A 21,699-nucleotide genomic window follows, 5' to 3' on the forward strand; every position below is an offset into this window, starting at 1 on the left:
CCCAAGGATCGAACCCACATCTCCTGTGTCTCCTGCGTTGGCAGGCAGATTCTTTACCACTGAGCCACCTGGAAAGCCCAAAAGGACACAAAGTGAAAGTGAAAGTTGCTCAGTAGACTCTTTGCGACTCCATGGACTATACATGGAATTCTCCAGGCCAGAATACTGGAGTGGGTAGCCTTTCCCTTCTCCAGGGGATCTTCCCAATCCAGTCTCCCTCATTGCAGGAGGATTCTTTACCAGCTGAGCCACAAGGGAAGCCACAGGAACCTCCTTAAAGAGGCTGGCTGGTCAGTTTGGTATGATTTTGAGCATGAAAAATTGATAGTAACAGATGATTAAAACATTGAAAAACAACCTAAATGAGCTTTTTTATAAAAGAGACTAGGGGTTTCCTTTACAGAGTATGTCAAATGAGTAACACGGATGCATGGATGCTAAAACCATTGTTGCGATGTCATTGGGAACAGGAAAATCATACAGTCTCAAAGTATCACTCATAGATTGCTTTAAAAAAAAAAATTTATTTATTCATTCATTTATTTGGCTGTGCCAGGTCTTAGTTGTGGCATGCAGAATCTTCAGTTCCAGCATATGGGATCTAGTTCCCTGACCAAGGATTGAACTCAGGCCCCCTGCATTGGGAGCTCAGAATCTTAGCCACTGGATCACCAGGGAAGCCCCCATGGACTGGTTATTAATTATAAAGGAAAAGAATACTTAACAGTGGAGAAATCTAACAGATACCCACTTAACACTTAGAAGCACCAATAAGAAAAACTGACATTACATGTGAACAAAAAATGTTGTCTACCTGCCATATCAGAAAAAAAATCTTGTGACCATCAAGCAGTCAGCCACTATAGTCGTCCATAAGGGTCTCTGGGCATCAGACCAGGACAACCTCTGCAGCCATCCCCAGAGGTGAACCCTGAGGGAATTCAGGAAGGAAAAGAACAGGATACTGGCAATAGATAGTTAAGGTGCATAGCAAAAGAGTGAAAAAACAAAAGAGCGCTAAATTCATTAACTGGAGAGGTCTAGTGTTCTGCTGTAAGTTTATCTTTTGGCTGAGGCTTGCGGGAATCTTAGTTCCCTAACCAGAGATGGAAACTACATCCACTACACTGGAAGCGTGGACTCTTAACTGCTGAACCACCAGGGATGTCCTGAGAAGTCTAATTAATGATAATCTTCGATGGTCTGATTTTTAAAAAATATTTATATTTATTTGGCTGCACAGGGTCTTAGTTATGGCAAGTGGGATCTAGTTCCCTGACCAGGGATCAAACGCAGGGCCCCATTGACAGCTCAGAGTCTTAGCCACTGGACCACCAGAGGAACCCCTGACTACCTGATTTTTGTCACAAAAACTCTCTATCTAGGCTCCTCCCTTACCTCTTAGGAACAGTCCTTCAGAGTCATCTGAGCGGCTGTCTTCTGGGCTTTCATGTCCTCTGCAAGTCTGCCAAATTAAACATAATTGTCAACTTTTTGTTGTTCTGTTGCATCCAACTCTTCCCAACCTCATGAACTGCAGCATGCCAGGCTTCCTTGTCCTTCACTATCACCGAGTTCGCTCAAACTCATGTCCATTGAGTTGGTGATGCCATCCCACCATCTCATCCTGTTGCCCCCTTCTCCTCCTGCCCTCAATCTTGTGTATTTTTCAGTCAACCCATACTTCTGATGATACGCCACGAGAAGTACACAATATCCTACATCAAATTCCTCCCAGAAATGCCTAACCTACAACTGATGAGGAAATGTACAGAAACACTCAGACACACCCAGATTGTGAGATACTCTTTTATTAATTTGAGCTGGACTCTTCAAAAAATACCAGTCATCTAAGACAAGGTAGGAGTACTCTTCTCATTTGAAGGAGACTAAAGGGGCATGACAATTAAATACTATGTGTGATTCTTAATGGTTTCTGGATTGAGGAAACAATCAGCAGTTATAAGGAATATTGTTGGGACAACTGAGGAAATTTGAATATGAAAAACTGAATTTTAGCTATTCCACTAATGTTAAGTGTCCTAGGTGTTTTGGCTATATAGAAACATAGCCTTAGGGATAAAATCTCACCTGCAACTGACTTTCAAATGAGTCAGCAAAGACAAAAATGATATGTAATTGAACAAACATATTTGCAAGCAGGTAGGGAGATCAAGCATAGCAAGCAAAATGTTAAAAACTGGTAAACCGAGGTAGACTGCATACATAAGGGCTCATTGTGCTAATCTCTTAACTTTACTGAAGGTTTGAAATTTTCAAAATCCCTTCTTCTTCTAGGAAGCTTGCACTGATTAAACAGGGCAAGGAGAGAGTATGCTCTTTCCCCAGTGACCACATCTCTGCACATTCAGCTTCTCACTTTAATTAACCACCCCAGCCCTGGTTTCCAACAAACAGAATTTCTGAGCATAAAAAGGGAAAAATAATGTTCACTTTATTAAAAAATATAATCAGCAATGGAAGCAGAGATAATCACAGTCACTTGTCCACCCTGGTCACACAGGGGAGGTGGCAGGGCTGATATCAGGAGCCTTGCCTCCTCTGACATCTCTACAATTGTCAGGAAGGCATTTAACAGGAGGCTTCCTGTGTGCTATTTTGGATCTGTCAGGAATTCTCTGTTCCTTATTAATTCCTGAATACTCAGGAATTAAGAGGAGAGGCAAGCCTCTCCCGGGACTGAGGAATCCAGGCATTTCCTTCATTAGTGTTTCTGTGTGGTGGTAAGTACCCTCTTCCTTCTTGTGAACCAGACGGTAGAAGTGATTGTTTACAACTCTCTCTCTCTTTAATATGGATCGCCTATGTTTTGTAAATCTGGAATTTTAATCTTTATCTTTGCTGAGAACAACTACCTTGTAAGACAATATATATGCCCACACCATGTTGATGAAAACACCTTTGCTCCATCAGAGCTCTGGTCCCCGTGTCTTTCTTTCTCTCTCTCTTTTTCAGGCTGATCCCCTGGAGCACAGAGGCTCTCCGAGTTCACTTTCCAGCCTGGGCTTCTAAGACCCTCTGAGAAGGCGCTCTGCACCTTCATCCCATCGAGAGGGCGCCGGAGGCCTTCGTGAACAGAGCAAGCCCCGTGCAGGGGCTTTATTGGCTTTCTGCGTAAACCAAGGAATATCAGCCTCTTTCTCTCTCCTTTACTTTCTTATCGGTCGACTCCGGACCACCAGGTTCCGGTCCATTAAAGGACCTCAATATACAATAATTCTCAGTTTTGTCAGAAATTTTGGCACTGGGGAGACAGGGCCACCAAGGAGCTTAACTTCTTGTTGCCTTTGCTCAAGTAAGCACTGTGAGTCCTGTTTTCCAGTTATCTTATTTCCACACTCACGGCCGTTTTTCCTTCTCCCATCCCAATTCCTACATTTAATCACACACATCTCAGTGGGATCGAGGGGCCTTTATTACAAATGCAGTTGACTGGTTAGGACTCCCTCTCCAATTTTTCTTTTCTACTCTCTTTTTCTCTACATCCCTCCAGGGCAGGTCAGTAGGCCATTAAGGAAGAGGAATACGGGGAGAATGAAAAGGAGCAATGCTTTCTCCAAAATCATCTGAAATAACCATCGAGTCCTCTTGGCTTCAGCTTGAGAATCTTCTGGTGGAAAGGGTGTGAGATTCAGATTGAGCTCTTATCTTCAAGGTCCTCCATATCTACATCCTGGGGGGCTTTTGTCTTCTTTTTTGATTTGGGCTGTGGGTCACTAGTCCTGGTTGGCTTGGGAGGGGCTTCCACTGAACAAAGGAAAAGAGGAAGCATTAAAGAACTTGAATGAATCCAGGCTGCATCACCCCAACTTCTGGGCCCTAGCCTCACCTTCCATGGCTGCTTTCTCTTTCTGGGCAAGTCGGATCTGCTGGAGGAGTTTTCTGCGCTTCTTCCCAGACAGAGTAATGTTGGCACGTGCACTGGATCTGAACCAAAACAGCCCACACAGTGGTTCTGGTTACCGGAAAGGTCTTTGGATCTAAGTTAAAGAACTGTTACCTTACTTAAAACTAACCGTAACACATACATAAAGTAACATTAATTGCTAAAATTTAGTATAGAGTGGAAACTTTTCCTCCTCTCATTCTTGATACTTCTGCCACCAGATATGGTAGGTTTTCCCACATCAAGTAATTCTCCATATTCGCAGTGGACACGGACTAGGCGTCCTACAGATTTAATTTGATTTGGACACTATATACCTGGAGATGGCATCAGACACCACAGGTTAAGGGCTTGGTTCCACAGGGTTTCCCCCACTTCAAATGCCAATCACAAATCCAGGTTGTCACCTATTACTACTACTACTACTACGTCACTTCAGTCGTGTCCGACTCTGTGCGACCCCATAGACGGCAGCCCACCAGGCTCCCCCATCCCTGGGATTCTCCAGGCAAGAACACCGGAGTGGGTTGCTATTTCCTTCCCCAGTGCATGAAAGTGAAAAGTGAAAGTGAAGTCACTCAGTCGTGTCCGACTCTTATCGACCCCATGGACTGCAGCCTACCAGGCTCCTCCATCCATGGGATTTGCCAGGCAAGAGTACTAGACTTCTGATTGACCAGCCATAAACTAGGGTTCTCATGATCCCCTTCTCAAACTCAGCAATTTGCTAGAAAGGCTCACAGAACTCAGGGAAACATACTTGCATTTACTGATTTACTATAAAATACAACTCAGGAACAGTCAGATGGAAGAGGCATAGGGCAAGGTATGGAAGAGGTCAGAGTTCCCATGCCTTCTCCAGCTAAACCTTCTCAGCACCTCCACCTGTTCACCAATCAGGAAGCTACCAAGAGGTTTTATAGAGCTTAATCTCCAGCACCTGCCCCCTTCCCAAAGGTCAGTGCATAGGGCTTAAATTTCCAATCCTCTAATCACATCTTTTGGATGACCAGCCCCACCCTAAATCACTATTAGCATAAATTTGTGCTTAGTTGCTCAGTTGTGTCCGACTCTTTGCAACCCCATGGCAGCCTGCTAGGCTCCTCTGTCCATGGGGATTCTCCAGGCGAGAATATTGGAGTGGGTTGCCCTCCTCCAGGGGATCTTCCCAACCCAGGGATCAAACCCAGGTCTCCCGCATTGCAGGTGGATTCTTTACCGTCTGAGCCAATAGGGAAGCCCAACTTAAGTTTGCTGCTAAGTCGCTTCAGTCGTGCCCGACTCTGTGCGACCCCATAGCCGGCAGCCCACCAGGCTCCCCCGCCCCTGGGATTCTCCAGGCAAGAACACTGGAGTGGGTTGCCATTTCCTTCTCCAAGCTTAAGTTTAGGTGTGCTCAAAAGGGGATCCTTTTGAAATAAAAGGCACTCTTATCACTCAGGAAATTCCAATGGCTTTAGCTCTGTCAGAAACCCGACAGGGACCAAATATATTTATTATGCCAATTCATAAAGTAAATATTATAGTAAACAAGTCAGTGAAAGATGGGATGGGAAGTCTTCCACAAGAACTCAAGGGGCCTTGAAACTTATATGCAATATCCCACACGAGCCTTTGTGAAAATTATCGAATGATTCACTGCACACTCATGTGTACGCTTTTAAATTTACTTATAGGAAATCTGTGTGAATGTATATTACTTGGGGAGGCTGGAGCCACAGTTCTCCTTAGATTCTCAGTGGGGTCCAAGAACCAAAAAAAGGTTGCAAGTTACAGGTATAATGAGAGGCTAACAAAGTTTAGGCACAAACTTTCCTTGCATAAGTGTGAGTACACAAGGAAAGCAAAATGGTGTTAAGCTGCTCCGGAGCTCGACAAGGAGGGAAGGAGGGTTGATGGGGGAGGACGTAGGGAGACAGGGTCTGGCACTCACGCCCGCTTCTTGAGGTGGTGCCGCGTAATCAGTCCTTCGTCTATCACAGCTCCGACCACCCGATGCTTCAGTCGCCGCTCCCGGTTCAACACTCGTCGTCGCTTGAACAGCTTCTTCTTCAGCTCCTGGAGAGAGGAAGATGCTTAATCAGACGGCGGCCGCGCCCTGCGTCCTGGGACCCCTCACCCGGCGACACTCGCCCCATCGACTCCATCTCGGGCAAGAATAAAGGCTCTGGGACGTTTGGGAAACCATGTCGGGGGTCCCAGAGTCACCGTTCGCGGCCGGTTGATCTTTCCACTGGGAGCACCCATAGCTGCGCCGCTAGGCCGGCTGCGGGTCCACGTTTCCGTTGTGCGCAGGGTCCGTGTGCGCCCCGCCCTCAGCTCTGTGCTCGCCAATCGCAACTCGGGGGCGGGCCCTGGCACTATATAAACGAACCTGGCTCGCTAACAAGCCTTTTCGAGGGCGGCGACTGATTGAGTGTGGTCTGGTAGGTGTGGGTGTCGGGCTGGTGTTCCTGGGGAACGGGGACGGTACCTGTGGACCCTCCTTTTCTTGGCGCGGGTCGGGCGTGCGGTCCCGATCAGCGTAATGTACGGAGGTAGAGGGAACGGGCTCTGGCCCCCTCGGCGTCATGTCTTCGGTACCGGCGGCCTGCAGTCCGCCGGTTCTATCCTCAAGCGCCGGGACACAGAGCTCCAAGGAGCAGGGCAGAACCGAGGTTCAGCAGACTCCTCCCGGGGGTACTCATACCTTCTCCTTTGATTTCAGGTCTGTGGAGCCACCCCAAGAGCCGGAGCTGCCATATCCCCTCTTCCACTTCCCGCTGCAAACAATAAAGGTCATTCGTACGGTACTAAGTTTGTGTCCGCGTTCTTTTTTCCCGAAGCTGCAGGGTTAGGGAAGCTTTACGCGTCATTCCGCACAGCGGATTTTGCAAATCTTCACTTGGATCTCAGGCCCCAGCCGGAGTACGGGCGACATTTTCACACAAGTTTCTCTGGGCGACCTTGCCGGCACCTCCGGATGGCTGCTTTGCGCCGAACCCTCCATCTGGCGAGCCTGGCGGCGGGGACGCGCCGCACCGTGGCGGGTAGGGAAGGTGGAAACTGGGAGGGCAAGCTGGGCTCTTCGTTACCCAAGAGTCTGGTCATTGAAATTGTGACGCTTAAAACCCCAGGGCACATGGCGCCGATTTTGCAGCAGTTTCAAAGAACCGGCCGCTGGGTGATGCGTGTCCTCGCCTCGTCCGCAGGTTCCTTGGCTGGTAGCTGCCTGGCGGACCGCTCCCTCTGGGATAAGCTCCACGCCCAACCCCGTCAGGGCAGCGTCTGCACCTTCGACTGGTTCTTTGGATACGAAGAAGCCCAGGGGCTCCTGCTGCCGCTGTTGGAAAAGTCACGGGCTGCCTGTCCACCCCGGGTGTTGGACGTGGGCTGTGGGACCTCCAGCTTGTGTACAGGTCTCTATACCAAATGCCCGCACCCCGTGGACGTGTTGGGGGTGGACTTCTCTCCCGTAGCTGTGGCCCACATGAACAGTCTCCTGGAAGGTGGCCAAGGCCAAACACCCCTATGCCCTGGACACCCTGAGTCAAGCCTCCATTTCATGCAGGCTGATGGCCAGAATCTGCAGCCACTGGCTTCCTCAGGCTCCTTTCAGCTAGTACTGGACAAGGGCACCTGGGATGCTGTTGCCCGGGGTGGTCTCCCAGGGGCTTACCAGCTCCTGGCAGAATGTCTGAGGGTCCTAAGCCCCCAGGGGACCCTGATTCAGTTCTCAGATGAGGATCCTGATGTGCGGCTCCCCTGCCTAGAGAAAGGGTCCCAGGGCTGGACTGTGACTGTGCAGGAGCTGGGCCCTTTCAGGGGCATCACCTACTTTGCTTATGTCGTTCAAGGCTCTGATTAAAGATGTTTTAGACCTCATCTGAGTGTTTTCCGTTGGGTGAGGAGGTGGAGAAAACTTGTCTTTGCAAGATGACTGGAAAATTTGGGTCCTGGTTTCCACATTTATTAGATGGGTGTACCTAGTACTGAATATTTCTGCGCCCCATTTACTCACCTGCAAGGCTGGGATAATACTTGAAGCTATGTGATTACATACAGTTGACAGGTGAAACATTTAGCAGTGCCAGGCACAAAATGAGTGCTAAATAGAAAGCGTATAAGTGGATTATTTCCCATCTCCAACTAGTTGAAATCTTAAAAGCACAGATGATAATTCTTAATCCAGATTACTTGACTATCACTCATTTTTCTCACTTGTAGATGGAGAAGACTGAAGGGATGGATGGAAGGGCTTCAAAAACCTAGGTACTATGTTTGAGGGAGAAAGTAATACTTACCCTCAAAGCTCCTGGGAGGCAGGAAATGCGAATATTCCACAAAGCAGCTTCTGCAGACATGGGAGCTTGATGGTGGGTCCCAGAGAGGACAGGGATTGGGGGCTTCCTGACAGTCTGTGTCCTCTGGGATCCAGGAGGCATCTTGATCTACCCGTTCCTGCCCCCAGCTGAGTTCTGGGTTAAAGGTTCTTAAGGGAGACTTAGGGTCCAGGGAGCTCCAAGTCCAGCCTGGGAGTTAAAGAACCCATTAACAATGAAAAATACATAATAAAAGAACAGTGAAAAATATACCTGGTACCTGACTGGATTTTTTTTTTTTGAGGTAAATTTGTTTAATTCTTTTTGCCTATAAAAATAATACAGCAATTGAAATAAAGAGCATAACTATCCCACAAGCTGTGTGGCATGGCGGCCAAAAAAAAAAATTCATCAACTTTGCCAGTCACCTTGACTTTTTTCATTTTTTTGGCCAAGCTGCAGGGCACATGGGATCTTAATTCCACCACCGGGGATTAAACCTGAGCCCTCTCCTCCCCTTCCCCAGGTGGAAGCTCAGAGTCCCAACCACTGGAATTTCTCTTAACGATGTTTACCGGGCACCTACTGGGTGCTGCTTAATGCAGGGGACACAACTAAGTTGTCCCTCTTGTTTTGCTTAGAACATTCAGTTCACAACAGGCCCATTTGAACGAGCCTCCTCCCTCACCTGGTTCTTCACATTGGTCCTGGAAGAACACCTCGACCTCCTCTTCCTCATCGTCAGTCAGCAGCAGCAGCTCCTGGTGTGGCCACCGGAGCTCCCCACTCTCTTCACTCACCTCAGAGGCTTCCACCACAATGGAGGGGAGGCGGGTCTGCGGACATGTAACCTGGATGGGCACAACAGGGGAACTGGGCCAAAGTGGAGGGTGAGCCAGCAGCAGGACACAAGGTGGGAGAGTACTAACCTGAACATCCTGGTGACCTTCAACCCTGTCAATTTCTCCTCTGTCCTTCCAAAGTGGGGTGGTCAGTCTAGGACTTTCTGCATGCTGGGAAGAGCCTGGGCTATCTCTAGGCCAAGGCCCATCCTCACTGCTCCCTGGCACAAGGGCCATGGGTGCTGATTCTAGAATGCAGGGCAGTTGAACTCAGTAGAGCACCCCTGCCCAGTGCACCCCACAGACTGCTCCTTTAATCGCTTTGGAGCCGAGCCCCTTAATCACTTCTGAGAGGAGGCTGACGTGCAAGGAGATTATGGGCCTTCCCGGGGAGGGGACAATCCCAGGAGGTGCGATGAAGTGAAGTGCTAGGCACTCAGTCATGTGAGACTCTCTGCGACCCCACGGACAGTATAGCCTGCCAGGCTTCTCTGTCCATGGGATTCTCCAGGCAAGAATACTGGAGTGGGTAGCCATTTCCTTCTCCAGGGGATCTTCACATTGCAGGCAGATTCTTTACGGTCTGAGCCACCAGGGAAGCGCACTCACTCTGTGGTGACACGGAAAGGCAGGAGGAGGAGTTAAGGAGGGCATTTGGGTTAAAGCCCTGTGAGTAAAGAGCTTTGATGAGTTTGAAATTTCCTGATTCTTACTGGGTCTCCCAAGTTGACATGTTTCTTGATATCTTATGTAATGAATATTTATACAGTGTCAACTAAAAAAAAAAGCACAATGTGAGAGCTGTGAGTGAAGTTTTATTTGGGGCAGAATTTAGACTGCAGCCCAGGAGACAGTCCCTCAGATAGGTCTGAGAAACTGCTCCAAAGAGGCAGTGGGGAAAGTCGAAATATAAGATTTTGGTGAAGGGGGAGTTCAGTGCAATCAAGCACTCATTTTATAAAAGGTTTTCTGCTAGTCAGGAGGAGGAGCTGACATCACCAGAAAGGATTTAGTGTTTTTCTAGATATGAGGAGATGCAAGAAATGAGATCATGAAATCAGTTCCTGAAAATAACTATCTAAAAGACCTGTTTCACCAGTTTCCCTGGGGCACAGAGTGCCTCACTCTCCACCCTGAATTCCCTTTAGGGAGTGTAGAGGTCAGCAGCTGCAGCAACACAGGCAGATGGCAAATGCCCTTCTTGTTTTTGTTCATTTAGCTCAGCCGCCTGCGACTTTGTGACCCCATGGACTGCAGCACACCAGGCTTCCCTGTCCATCACCAACTCCTGAAGCTTGCTCAAACTCTCGTTGATCCAATCAGTGATGCCAGTGACTGTTGTTGTTAGTCACTGGCAAATGCTCTTGGCAAGTGCCAATATGTAATTGATACCAGGAACTGTTTTTAAATGTTTGTCATATAAATTGTTTAATTATCCTAAAACTGAGATGTTGTTGGTCAACCACTAAGTCATTGCTGACCCTTTGCGACCTCATGGACTGCAACATGTCTGGCTTCCCTATCCTTCACTATCTCCCAGAGTTTGCTCAAATTCATGTCCACTAACATGTCCATATGCACTGTTATTAGCCTCATTTTCCGATGCAGAAACCGTAAAACAAAGAACTTTAATGACTTATCCAGAGTCACACAACTAAGAGGTGTTTTCTTCACCAAACTAGAATTCGGTAAGTTACACAACATCCATGGTTTTCATGGCTAAAAAAAAGGCCAAGATTATATACCTTGGTAATGTTTGCTTTTATCAAGTAAAATAAAAGGAAAATGTATAAATATATACTTTTCCCCATCTGGTACATTTGGTTTTTCAGTTTTTGTTCAGGATTGAAGAGATTGAAGACTCTTAAACATGTTAATAAACATGTGGACGTCCATTACGTACTGCAGTTTGGATAAGGCACAAGTAATCCTAGGAAACTACAGAGCACAGGCTTAGCCCTCTATTGAGCTGGACATTCTGGAACTGGGCAATTGTGAAACTCACATTAACCATGAAGACACTCTCCCGTTAGCAATCCTGCTCGGGATTTCATGACAAGGGGTCCCACCCTCAGCCCTGGGTCCCAACAGCTCTTGACGTGCTCAACCTTCTCAGCTAAACCTAGTCTTAAGACCTAGATGCTTCAGATGCGAAACGTTTCTCTGGTTAGGTCCTCTCTAGCCTGGGCCCGTCTCTATGGTTTCTTGTGTGGGGCGCTCTAGCCTGCGTAGATTGAGACGTCGCGGCGGCCTGGCTAGGCTACTGGAGGCTCCAGAGGTCGCCTCGCTGGTCGCGCGGCCGACCATGGAGACCCTGCGCAGGCTGCTGCTCGCAGGCGCACTGCTGGGCGCCGGGGCTGGCGTGGGCACCGCGCTCTTTGCCCTTGTGACCCCGGGAGAGGAGCGGAAGCAGGCGATGCTGAAGGTGGGAGCAGTTGGGAAGGCAGAAGTGGGGTGGGTGGGCGGAGAATCGCGGGCTGGTGGCCGGGGCTGCGAACCACTCTTTCTGCCCGCAGGAGATGCCGGAGCAGGATCCGCAGCGCAGGGACGAGGCGGCCAGGACCAAAGAGTTGCTGCTGGCCACTCTGCAGGAAGCAGCGGCCACGCAAGAGAACGTCGCCTGGAGAAAGAACTGGATGAGTGGCGGGGGCGGGAGGTCAGCCTGAGACAGAACCTGCTCGCCTGGGCGCCGGGACTTAACAGCGCAGGCGCCCAAGCCGCCCCGACTCCTCCTTGGGCCGGCGGGGAGTCCAGACCCGGATGCCAAGCGCAGGCCTCTTCGCGACTTGGGGACCTGCCGCCGGGTGAGCGCGCTCTCCCCCAAAGCTTGCAAGGACTACGTTTTAACGTCCACATCGCGGGCTGTGGCTAACAAGGATCCAGTAAATCATGTTCCTCCATCCAGAGAGTGAGCCCTGCGGTTGGACGCCCGTAAAAGCCAAGTGTTCTGCGGGTCTGTGCTGCGGCCTAGCTGGAGTGCGGCTGCCGCCTGCCATGCCCGCCCCATGTGAGGCTGAAGCCCAGTCGGCAGAGCGACGACATGTTCAAAACACAAGTCAGGTCCTGTGGTTTGTGTGAGTGGATAACCAAATGATGTTCTTGAAATTATAAGTAGCCTGGAAACTCATGTGCAATAAACACCCATAGAGGACACTTTGGGTTCCTGTCTTTTGAATGAGGTTGAAGAGGGGCTTCTAGCAATTAACATGTGCCATGATGCCCTCTGTGGCCTTAAGTTTTGGAGGCTACTGTGGTACTAGTAAAACGGAGTGTACTTTGAGACAGATCTTGTTTCAACTCCTGTATGTTACAGAACTTCTCTGAGCCTCAGTCCACCTGTTCCATGTGTGCTAAGTCACTTCAGTCCTGTCCGACTCTATGACCCCCGGCCAGCTGTCCATAGGTTTCTCCAGACAAGAATACTGGAGTGAGGTGCCATTTCCTTCTCCAGCGATCCTCCCAACCCAGGGACCGAACCAGCGTCTCTTACATCTCCTGCATTGGTGACGATGGAGGGGTGGGGTGGGGTGGGGTGGGTTGTTCTTTACCACTAGGGCCACTTGGGAAGTCCTGATCATAAAGGTGACAATTATCTGAGTTGTGGTCCGAAGGTGAACTTAGGAATGTAATTGCCAGGCACAAGACAGCCTCTCACTAAATGCACTGGGGCTTTCCTCCCATAAGGTATTCACTGCAGTGGTTTTCAGTCTCTGAACGTGGTCATAGAATCTATTGGAGATGCCACTGATGGGATGAGGTAGAGCTGTCAGTGGGGTGGCAGCGCCACAGCCAAGCCAATAAGTTCACCCTTCTTTTTATTTTTCCGTCCTGTGGTTCCAAACTGTTCCAACAGTGGGGGCGCAGGGGAGGCTGTTTGCATTAAAGCTGGAACACTACATAAAGCTTGGTAGCACTGAGGTCTGATCCCATGTATGAGCAGTGGCGCAGTTTTGTGCTTCTTGATTGTGAAGTCATAAACACATTTGTCATGTGTGATCTTTTGAGTTTAGTTGTGGCCTCCTTCCTAGCCAGGGTATGAGAGGAAGGAGGCAGCTGCTTGAGGGAGCATGAAGATGAGGTGAGAGGGGCTAAGAATGCAGGAGCTTGGCAGTTCAGAGCCTGAGTGAAAGTCAGGCTCCCCAGGAGTGTGTTCAGGTTCTATTACTTGCTACCTGTGTCAGTTTGAACAAGTCATGAGCTTTCATGTCCCAGTCTCTAAAATGGGATAACTGTACCCACTGCTAGATAATAGTGCTTTCATATCTCAGTTAATACATATATAGTACTTAAAACTGTGTAGTACATATTAAGTACTCAATACTTTTTGTGAATGGCCACATTTTAAAAACTACCCTTTTAGTAGCTAATAACTGGGGACTCGTTAGGTGTCATGCACTGTGCTAAAGCATTACGTAACCCCCATAACCCCAAATAACAGGTACTATTATCCAGGTTTTACTAAAGAAACTAGACTTAGGAAGTCAAGGCACATAGCTAGTAAAGATTTCAAGCTTAGGTACTGTCTTACTCACAGAGCAAAAAATGCTATCCAATGTACACCCCACTTTAACCTCCAACTAATCAGACCTGGAGATTAGAAACAAGTCTCCCTTGGAAATTTAAGATAAAGCATAGTGTCTATTCTGAAAGCCTTCCTTGTCTCTCCCAGCCATTCAGGAAGGAGTCAGACACATACAGAACTCAAGAGATTCTATTTATTAAGAAGGCAATGTCAGTGCTTTATCAAAGATGAAGAGAGGTCAGAGGGATGGTGGGATATAGGCCTCTCAGCCGGGACATTTCTTGGCCACAATGAGGACAGCAGAAGGCACAAGTCCTGAAGATGGAAGAAAACAGATTTGAACCCAAAGATACCTGCTTCCCCCCACTGCCCCACATTCTGCCCTCACACCATTTCTATGCAAAGTCCCTTCTTTGCATCCCTTCTCCTCAAGCATCCGCTATCCCCCAAGTCCTGGTTTCAGATCCCACGTGTCATACCCAGCTCCTGCAGAGGCCGCTCCATGTCAGCCTCTGAAAAGGCCCGCCGGGGGAAGCCACTGAGCAACTGCACAGGGTCCTGGCCCCCACCTAGCTCCTCCCCACGATGGAGCTCCACGTAGAGCCTCACAGCTGCCAGCTGTTCCCGTGCCCGGAACGTCTGGGTCAGTGAGGTCCCATCTGGCAGCCGGACCTAAAAGGCAAGAGAAAGACACAGTATTGTGAATGTCGTAACTGAGTGAGGTGCCAAAGTAAGGAAAAAGAGCAAATTTGCCTTCTACCTTCCACTTAGAGAGACTGGACCAGGATCGTTACTATTGAAAGCACCTAAGGAACAACCACTTGGGATGCACTTTACTCAGCAATGAAGAAAGAGACCCCTGGCTCCCTCACAATTTAAGGAAAACATAATACAAGATTATATAAAACATCTGGATAGATACCACACATCATGCAAACAGCTGCATAATCTAAATGAAAACACTATGAACAAGTAAAAAGGGAAGTGCTGAGTAAGAGAGAGGTATGGATTTAAATAAGACTGGGGCAAGTGAAATTTGATATCTTCCCTCAGAGCAGAGGAGGTAGGATTTCAAAAGTCATTTACAAAGAAGGGAGAGGTTTGGCAAAGGAAATGTAACTGAAAAAAGCTCTGGGCTGGGCTCGGTTGGGTGCCCTATAAGCCAACAAAGGGTCCCAGGAGCAAGACTGGAATCCTAATAATCAGTACCTGTATGCGACATTGGTCATACTCCCGCTTTGTGGGAGGCTCCCGGCTGGGAGAGGAGGGAACAGGGCCTGGCTCTGTTGCTGGTGGGGATGGCTGAGAACCCACGTTACCACCATACTAGAAGACAAAGTTCAATAATCAGGCACTAAGCCCATCCTTGCCCTCTGCAGCTACTGGCCCCTCCACTAAACTATCCTGGGTTTCCACCCAATTACCTACCTTCTTGGCTCTCTCTACTTTGTCCCTTTCGATCTTTTCTCGGACTCTTTGTCTGAAATGCAGACAGGACACAAGGAGGTCAGACATTGACAAAGCAAATCCTGATTCCTTTCCCAAGTCTTAGCCAACACTCCCAGAACCCAGACCTGGCTTCTAACTCTTCAGCCTTTTCCCTCTTCCGCTCTTCAGCAGCCCGGCGCATCTCATCTTCCTGTAGCCTCTGTCGGGCAGCTGACAGCTCCTGCCCTTGTCTCCTGCGCTGCCGTTCCCGTTCCAATGCCTCCCGCTCCTCTCTTTCTTCACGCTCCCGCTGCTTTTGGGCCACCAGCTCCAACATCCTGTGTTGCAGAAAGGAAACATTCAAGAGACGTGTATATAACTTGGGAAAGTGAGTTTATAACAAGGGACTCAGAAAACAAAATCCAGAAACACAGTCCCAACACAGATACAAAAAGAAAGAAGGAAAAGGCCAAGAAAAAACAATGTGGGAAGTGAGAGTTCTTTGACCAGATTTGTGTAGTGGGGAGAGGTGGAAAGTGACTCTCAGAAAAGTGAGCTTGTTCTTCCTACCTCTTAGTCTGTTCCTGTCTTTCTTCTTCAGTCAAAACAGGTTTGCCTTCTCCCACTGCTGACCCAGGTCCTACAAACAAACAATCAGTATTATTACCCTTTCATCCTCCTCCTCGGGCCCTCCTGAATAATCGTAGTATTTTCCTCAGTCAGGACCTTTGGGGCCACCTTGCTCCGAGGGGGTGGGTTCCCGTCCCAGGACATGTCCAAGGGGGGTGGCTAGTGGCTCATCCACATCGGGGTCGTCTTCGTGCTCCATCAACCTGGCAGGGAAAGTCAGGAGGGAGGTTAACGTTCAGGCTGCCCTCCCAGTAGTTCCCCGTCCCCTGCCACCGGTCTGAGCGCTCACCAGTCCATCGCAGCCTCGATGCCCTGGTTCCCTGTGAGGGCCAGAGCCTTCTCCCTGAGGGCAGAAACACCGTGAATAGCGCCCACGAGCCATGGCGACGATCAGGCTGGGGCGTAGAGCCTGAGGCCAGATTGGGGTAAAGGCCTGGACAGGTGCGCGACCCTCGCGGCCCTGGGTTAGGGGGCTCCCTTACGCGCGTCCCTTGGGGAAGCCCATCTCGATGAGACTCTCCAGAGCCGTCAGCTCCGCCATGACGCCGCCACCGCCGCTTCCGCGGGGACCTGGGGAGAGGGGGGAGCGAAGACGGCGAAAGGGGTCAGCGCGAGGCGCCTCCCACCAGCGCCCAACCCTGCCCGCGACGGCCCCGGCCGGGTGCTTGCTCACTCACCGGCTGCGGACCAGCCGCCGACACCTACGAGAAGAAAGCCTAGGCGAGGCGGAAGTGCCCGAATCTGTTTGGGTCACGTGGGGGCGGGCGTGGACGGGTGCCGCCGAGTGCCAGAAACTCCGGCCTGGCGCTGCTGAGGGAACGCGAATGGGCGGTGCCTGCGAGTCGCATTCTGGGAGGCGCCAACACTCCCCAGCCCAAGTCCGGGCGCCCGTTGGTGCTAGGGGAAAAGAACGACGCTGTCCTGAAACCCATGGGAGAATGAAGACAGCTCCCCAGATGGCCCCTTAGCACACCGCAAGCAGTGTTTATCAGGAGCCTTAGAAATGTATGCACCCTTTGACCTATTCATCCTCTCCGGAGAATGGAGCCATCCTCCGCTCGACCGCCACAAAGAATCTTTGCAAAACGCAATAACTGATCTTGTCATCAACTCCCTGGTTAAGACTTCTCCGTGATAGCTCAGTCACTTAAATGGCTTCCTCCTACCGTCTCTTGTTAATTCTCCATCTATAAATTGAGGATAACAATAGCACCAACCTTAGGTGTCTGGCAAGCTGCACTGGGTAAAGGAAGTTAGCACGGAGTTCATCTTTCACTGCTTGAGGGTAACGTGCAGATTGCAAAGCAGACCCTTTCTTTCTTCTGTAGCAGCATGCCATGTGGGATTTTAATTCCCGGACCGGAGATCAAATTTGCATTCCTGTGAGGAAAGTGCCTCAGCTTAACTATTGAACCACGATGGAAGCTCCTACGGTTTGCTTTCTGATGAAAGCGTGCTTTGACCACCACAGCTCTATCTCCCAGCACCAGTATTTTCTCTATTAGCGTTTGTCCCCCTGCTGTGTAGTCATGTTGATTACTTAGCTTTCCACTGCTACCTAGGCTGTTAGGTCGCCTAAGTTAAAACTCACTTTTATTTTCCTTGTTTGCTTATTTGACCAAGCCATATAGGTTGTGAGATCTCAGTTCCCCACCAGGGAGCTAACCTGTGCCCCCTGAACTAAAAGCACAGAGCCTTAACCACTGGACCACCAAGGAAGTCCCTAAAACTTACTTTTAAATGTTTATTAGAGGCAGACTAATAATAAGTTACTAATATTGATAATAGATGCACTAGAGAATTTTATATGATTAATTAATATTTAATCATCCCAATAATCCATGTGAGTAGATACTATTAGTAGTCACAGGAAACAAACACAGAAAGGTGAGCTAATTTACCGAAGGTGACAGAGCTGGTAAAGTTGGAGAGCTAGGATTCAAACCCACGCAGTGTGCGATATCAAACGGCTAAGCTGTGCTATCTCTCTGTAGTGGAGTCAAGAGCATCAGCTTTTGATGCAACTTGGGCTGAAATCCTGACATGTAGCTTCAAAGTGTTTAGAACCTCAAGCTTGCTTCTCATTTATGAAAACGTGACAGCATCTCTTGGAAAGATTGTGATAGGAATTAAGTGAGAATGTATGTAAAGCGTGTCTTCGTGGTTTTTTGTTTTTGTACTTTTGGCTGTGCTGCACGGGGCATGTGGCACGTGGGATCTTAGTTCCCTGACCAGGGATCGAACCTGTGCTCCCTGTGGTGTAAGTGTAGGATCTTAATCCCTGGACTACTAGGGAAGTCTTTAAAGTGAGTCTTTAATAATAAGATAGTAGGTAAGAAAAATTATGGAAAAAATGAGGGAATAGACCCTCATTATTTGTATATGACTTGTTGGAAAAGACCCTGATGCTAGGAAAGACTGAAAGCAGGAGGAGAAGGGGATGACAGAGGATGAGATGGTTGGATGGCATCACTGACTTGATGGACACGAGTTTGCGTCAGCTCCAGGAGTTGGTGATGGACAGGGAAGCCTGGCGTGCTGCAGTCCATGGAGTTGCAAAGAGTCGGACACGACTGAGCGACTGAACTGAACTGGGCGACTGAACTGAACTGAACTGAAATGCTGAGGAAATACAGGAATCAAATGTACACAAAGAATTTGTGGCAATGTGGTGAGTATATTCTAGATAGCAAATATATTCTAAATTTATTCTAGAGTTCCAATAAGAGAAAAATGACTAGGGACTTCCTGGTGGTCCAATGGTTAAGACTCTGTGCTCCCAATGCAGGGGGCATGGGTGCGAACTGTGGTCAGGAACAAAAATCCCACATACCGCAGAACATGGCCCCCTAAAAAAAAGAATATTTTTTTTTCTTGTAGCTTCAAGATCTCGCAGCTCTTCATAGAACCATTCAATTTCAGTTTCTTCGGCATTAGTGGTTAGGGCATAGACTTGGATTACTGTGATGTTGAATGGTTTGCCTTGGAAACAAACAGATCATTCTGTCATTTTTGAGATTGCACCCAGTACTGCCTTTCAGACTCTTTTGTTGACTGTGAGGGCTATTCCATTTCTTCTAAAGGATCCTTGGCCACAATAGTAGATCTAATGGTCATCTGAATTACATCCGCCCATTTCCATCTATGTTAGTTCACTGATACCTAAAATGTCGATGTCCACTCTCGCCATCTCCTACTTGACCATGTCCAATTTACCTTGATTCATGGACCTAACATTCCAGGTTCCTGTGCAACATTGTTCTTTACTGCATTGGACTTTACTTTCATGGCCAGACACATCCACAACTGAGCGTTGTTTCTGCTTTTGCTCAACTCTCTTTCTGGAGCTATTTTCTCCCCTCTTCCCCAGTAGCATATTGGACACCTACCAGCCTAGGGCCCTCATCTTCCAGTGTCATATCTTTTTGTCTTTTCATAGTGTTCATGGGGTTCTCGAGGAAAAAAATACTGGAGTAGTTTGTCATTCCCATATCCTTTTCATCGTAGGTTATTGGAATGCAAAAGTAAGAAGTCAAGAGATATTTGGAGGGATAGTGGTCCAGGGGCTAGTGGTCCATTCAATGCAAGGGGCCCAGGTTTGATCCGTGGTCAGGGAACTAGATCCCATATGCTACAACTAAGACCCAGCACAGCCAAATAAAATAAATAAATGTTTTTTTGTTTTTTAAAAAAGAGAGAGATACCTGGAGTAACAGACAAGTTTGGCCTTGGAGTACAAAATGAAGCAGGGCAAAAGCTAACAGAATTTTGTCAAGAGAACACACTGGTCATAGCAAACACCCTCTTCTGACAACACAGGAGACGACTACACAGGATCATCACCAGATGGTCAGACTGAAATCAGACTGATTATATTCTTTGCAGTTGAAGATAGGGCAGCTCTATACAGTCAGCAAAAATAAGACCAGGAGCTGACTGTGGCTCAGATCATGAGCTCCTTATTGAAAATTCGTGTTTAAATTGAAGAAAGTAGGGAAAACCACTAGACCATTCAGGTATGACTTAAGTCAAATCTCCTATGATTATACAGTGGAGGTGACAAATATATTCAAGGGATTAGATATGGTAGACAGAGTGCCTGAAGAACTATGGACATTGTACAGGAGGCAGTGATCAAGAAAAAGAAATTCGAAAAGGCAAAATGGTTGTCTGAGGAGGCCTTACAAATACCTGAGAAAATAAAAGAAGTGAAAGGCAGGGGAGAAAAGGGAAGATATATCCATCTGAATGCAGAGTTCCAAAGAATAGTGAGAAGAGATAAGAAAGCCTTCTTATGTGAACAGTGCAAAGTAGTAGAGGAAAACAATAGAATGGGAAAGATTATAAATCTCTTCAAGAAAATTAGAGATACCAAGGGAACATTTCATGCAAGGATGGCCAAAATAAAGGACAGAAATGGCAAGGACGTAACAGAAGCAGAAGAGATTAAGAATGTGTGCAAGAATACACAGAAGAACTATACGAAAAAGGTCTGAATGGCCCAGATAAACACGATGGTGTGGTCACTCACCTAGATCCAAACATCCTGGAGTGTGAAGTCCAGTGGGCCTTAGGAAGATTACTATGAACAAAGCTAGTGAAGGTGACAAAATTCCAGCTGAGTTAAAATCCTAAAAGAAGATGCTGTGAAAGTGCTGCACTCAACATGTCAGCAAATTTGGAAAACTCAGCAGTGGCCACAGGACTGGAAAAGATCAGTTTTCATCAAATCCCAAAGAAAGGCAATGCCAAAGAATGTTAAAAACTATTGTACAATTGCACTCATTTCACATGCTAGCAAGATACTGCTCAAATTCTACAAATGAGGCTTCAGTAGTATGTGAACTGAGAACTTCCAGATGTGCAAGCTGAATTTAGAAAAGGCAGAGGAACCAGTGATCAAACTGCCAACATCTGTTCGATCATAGAGAAATCATGGGAATTCCAGAAAAACATCAACTTCCATTTCGTTGACTACACTAAAGCCTTTGACTGTGTGGATCACAACTGGAAAATTGTTCAAGAGATGGGAATACCAGACCAACTGTTGTCAAGAGGCAACAGTTAGAATTCGACATGGAAGAACAGATTGGTTCAAAATTGGAAAAGGAGTTTGTCAAGGCTATGTATTGTTACCCTGCTTATTTAGCATATGTAGAGTACTGTGCCATGCTTAGTCACTCGGTTGTGTCTCTGAGATCCCATGGACTGTAGCCCGCCAGGCTCCTCTGTCCTTGGGGATTCTGCAAGCAAGAATACTGGAGTGGGTTGCTGCAATGCCCTCCTTCATGGGATCTTCCCAACCCAGGGATTGAACCCAGGTGTCCTGCATTGACGGCGGATTCTTTACCATCTGAGCCACCAGGGAAGCCTGGCGCAGAGTACATCATGCAAAATGCCAAGCTGGAATCAAGATTTCTGGGACAAATATCAACCACCTCAGATATGCAGATGACACCACTCTAATGGCAGAAAGTGAAGAGGAACCAAAGAGCCTCTTGATGAGAGTGAAAGAGGAGAGTGAGAAACCAGGCTTAAAACTCAACATTCAAAAAACTAAGATCATGGCTTTCAGTTCCATCACTTCATGGCAAATACATGGGGAAAAAAAGGAAACAGTGACATTTTATTTTCTTAGGCTCCAAAAATCACAGCAGATGGTGACTGCAGCCATGAAATTAAAACGTGCTCGCTCCTTGGAAGGAAAGTGATGACAAACCTAGATAGCGAGCGTATTAAAAAGCAGAGACTTTGCCGACAAAGGTCCGTATAGTCAAAGCTACGTTTTTTCTAGTAGTCACGTATGAATGTGAGAGAGTTGGACAATAAAGAAGGTTGAGCTCCGAAGAACCGATCCTTTCGAACTGTGGTGCTGAAGATTCTTTAGAGTCCCTCGGACTGCAAGGAGATAAAACCAGTCAATCCTAAAGGAAATCAACCCTGAATATTCATTGGAAGGACTTATGCTGAAGCTGAAGTTCCAATACTTTGGCCACCTGATGCGAAGAAGAGCCAACTCATTGGAAAAGACCTTGATGCTGGGAAAGATTGAGGGCAGAAAAAGCAGGC

The 21,699-nt window shown here is 47.8% G+C and overlaps 4 protein-coding genes across 11 annotated transcripts; 2 read left to right on the forward strand and 2 right to left on the reverse strand.

The window, feature by feature from the left end:
• On the reverse strand, nt 3,415–9,287 carry LBHD1 (LBH domain containing 1). The gene is made up of 6 exons (XM_005699784.3): nt 9,138–9,287; nt 8,897–9,059; nt 8,191–8,418; nt 5,841–5,965; nt 3,851–3,948; nt 3,415–3,768 (listed from the first exon to the last, which is right to left on the reverse strand). Exons 1-6 carry the CDS (start codon nt 9,285–9,287, stop codon nt 3,738–3,740), a joined length of 795 nt encoding a protein of 264 aa, XP_005699841.1. The 3' UTR covers nt 3,415–3,737.
• METTL12 (methyltransferase like 12) lies at nt 6,169–7,771 on the forward strand. Of its 6 annotated transcripts, none has more exons than XM_013975917.2 (4): nt 6,169–6,333; nt 6,615–6,684; nt 6,803–6,936; nt 7,024–7,771. In XM_013975917.2, exons 3-4 carry the CDS (start codon nt 6,870–6,872, stop codon nt 7,752–7,754), a joined length of 798 nt encoding a protein of 265 aa, XP_013831371.2. In that variant the 5' UTR covers nt 6,169–6,333; nt 6,615–6,684; nt 6,803–6,869; the 3' UTR covers nt 7,755–7,771. The 6 variants fall into 6 exon arrangements, with proteins under 6 accessions (XP_013831371.2, XP_013831370.2, XP_013831372.2 ...); XM_013975919.2 differs by having other exon boundaries at nt 6,172–6,333; nt 7,099–7,771; XM_013975916.2 differs by having other exon boundaries at nt 6,615–6,936.
• Nucleotides 11,235–12,203, forward strand: LOC106503742 (ubiquinol-cytochrome-c reductase complex assembly factor 3). Its single transcript, XM_018043576.1, has 2 exons — nt 11,235–11,475; nt 11,567–12,203. The coding sequence occupies exons 1-2, from the start codon at nt 11,248–11,250 to the stop codon at nt 11,714–11,716; spliced, it is 378 nt and encodes a 125-aa protein (XP_017899065.1). The 5' UTR covers nt 11,235–11,247; the 3' UTR covers nt 11,717–12,203.
• On the reverse strand, nt 13,746–16,571 carry UBXN1 (UBX domain protein 1). Of its 3 annotated transcripts, none has more exons than XM_005699786.3 (10): nt 16,308–16,571; nt 16,113–16,200; nt 15,920–15,973; nt 15,739–15,833; nt 15,571–15,640; nt 15,147–15,338; nt 15,001–15,052; nt 14,782–14,898; nt 14,052–14,244; nt 13,746–13,887 (listed from the first exon to the last, which is right to left on the reverse strand). In XM_005699786.3, the coding sequence occupies exons 2-10, from the start codon at nt 16,169–16,171 to the stop codon at nt 13,838–13,840; spliced, it is 882 nt and encodes a 293-aa protein (XP_005699843.3). In that variant the 5' UTR covers nt 16,172–16,200; nt 16,308–16,571; the 3' UTR covers nt 13,746–13,837. The 3 variants fall into 3 exon arrangements, with proteins under 3 accessions (XP_005699843.3, XP_005699842.2, XP_017899022.1); XM_005699785.2 differs by having other exon boundaries at nt 15,727–15,833; XM_018043533.1 differs by lacking the exon at nt 14,782–14,898 and having other exon boundaries at nt 15,727–15,833.

The sequence above is a fragment of the Capra hircus genome, chromosome 29 (genome assembly GCF_001704415.2).
Source record: "Capra hircus breed San Clemente chromosome 29, ASM170441v1, whole genome shotgun sequence".
Classification (NCBI taxonomy): domain Eukaryota; kingdom Metazoa; phylum Chordata; class Mammalia; order Artiodactyla; family Bovidae; genus Capra; species Capra hircus.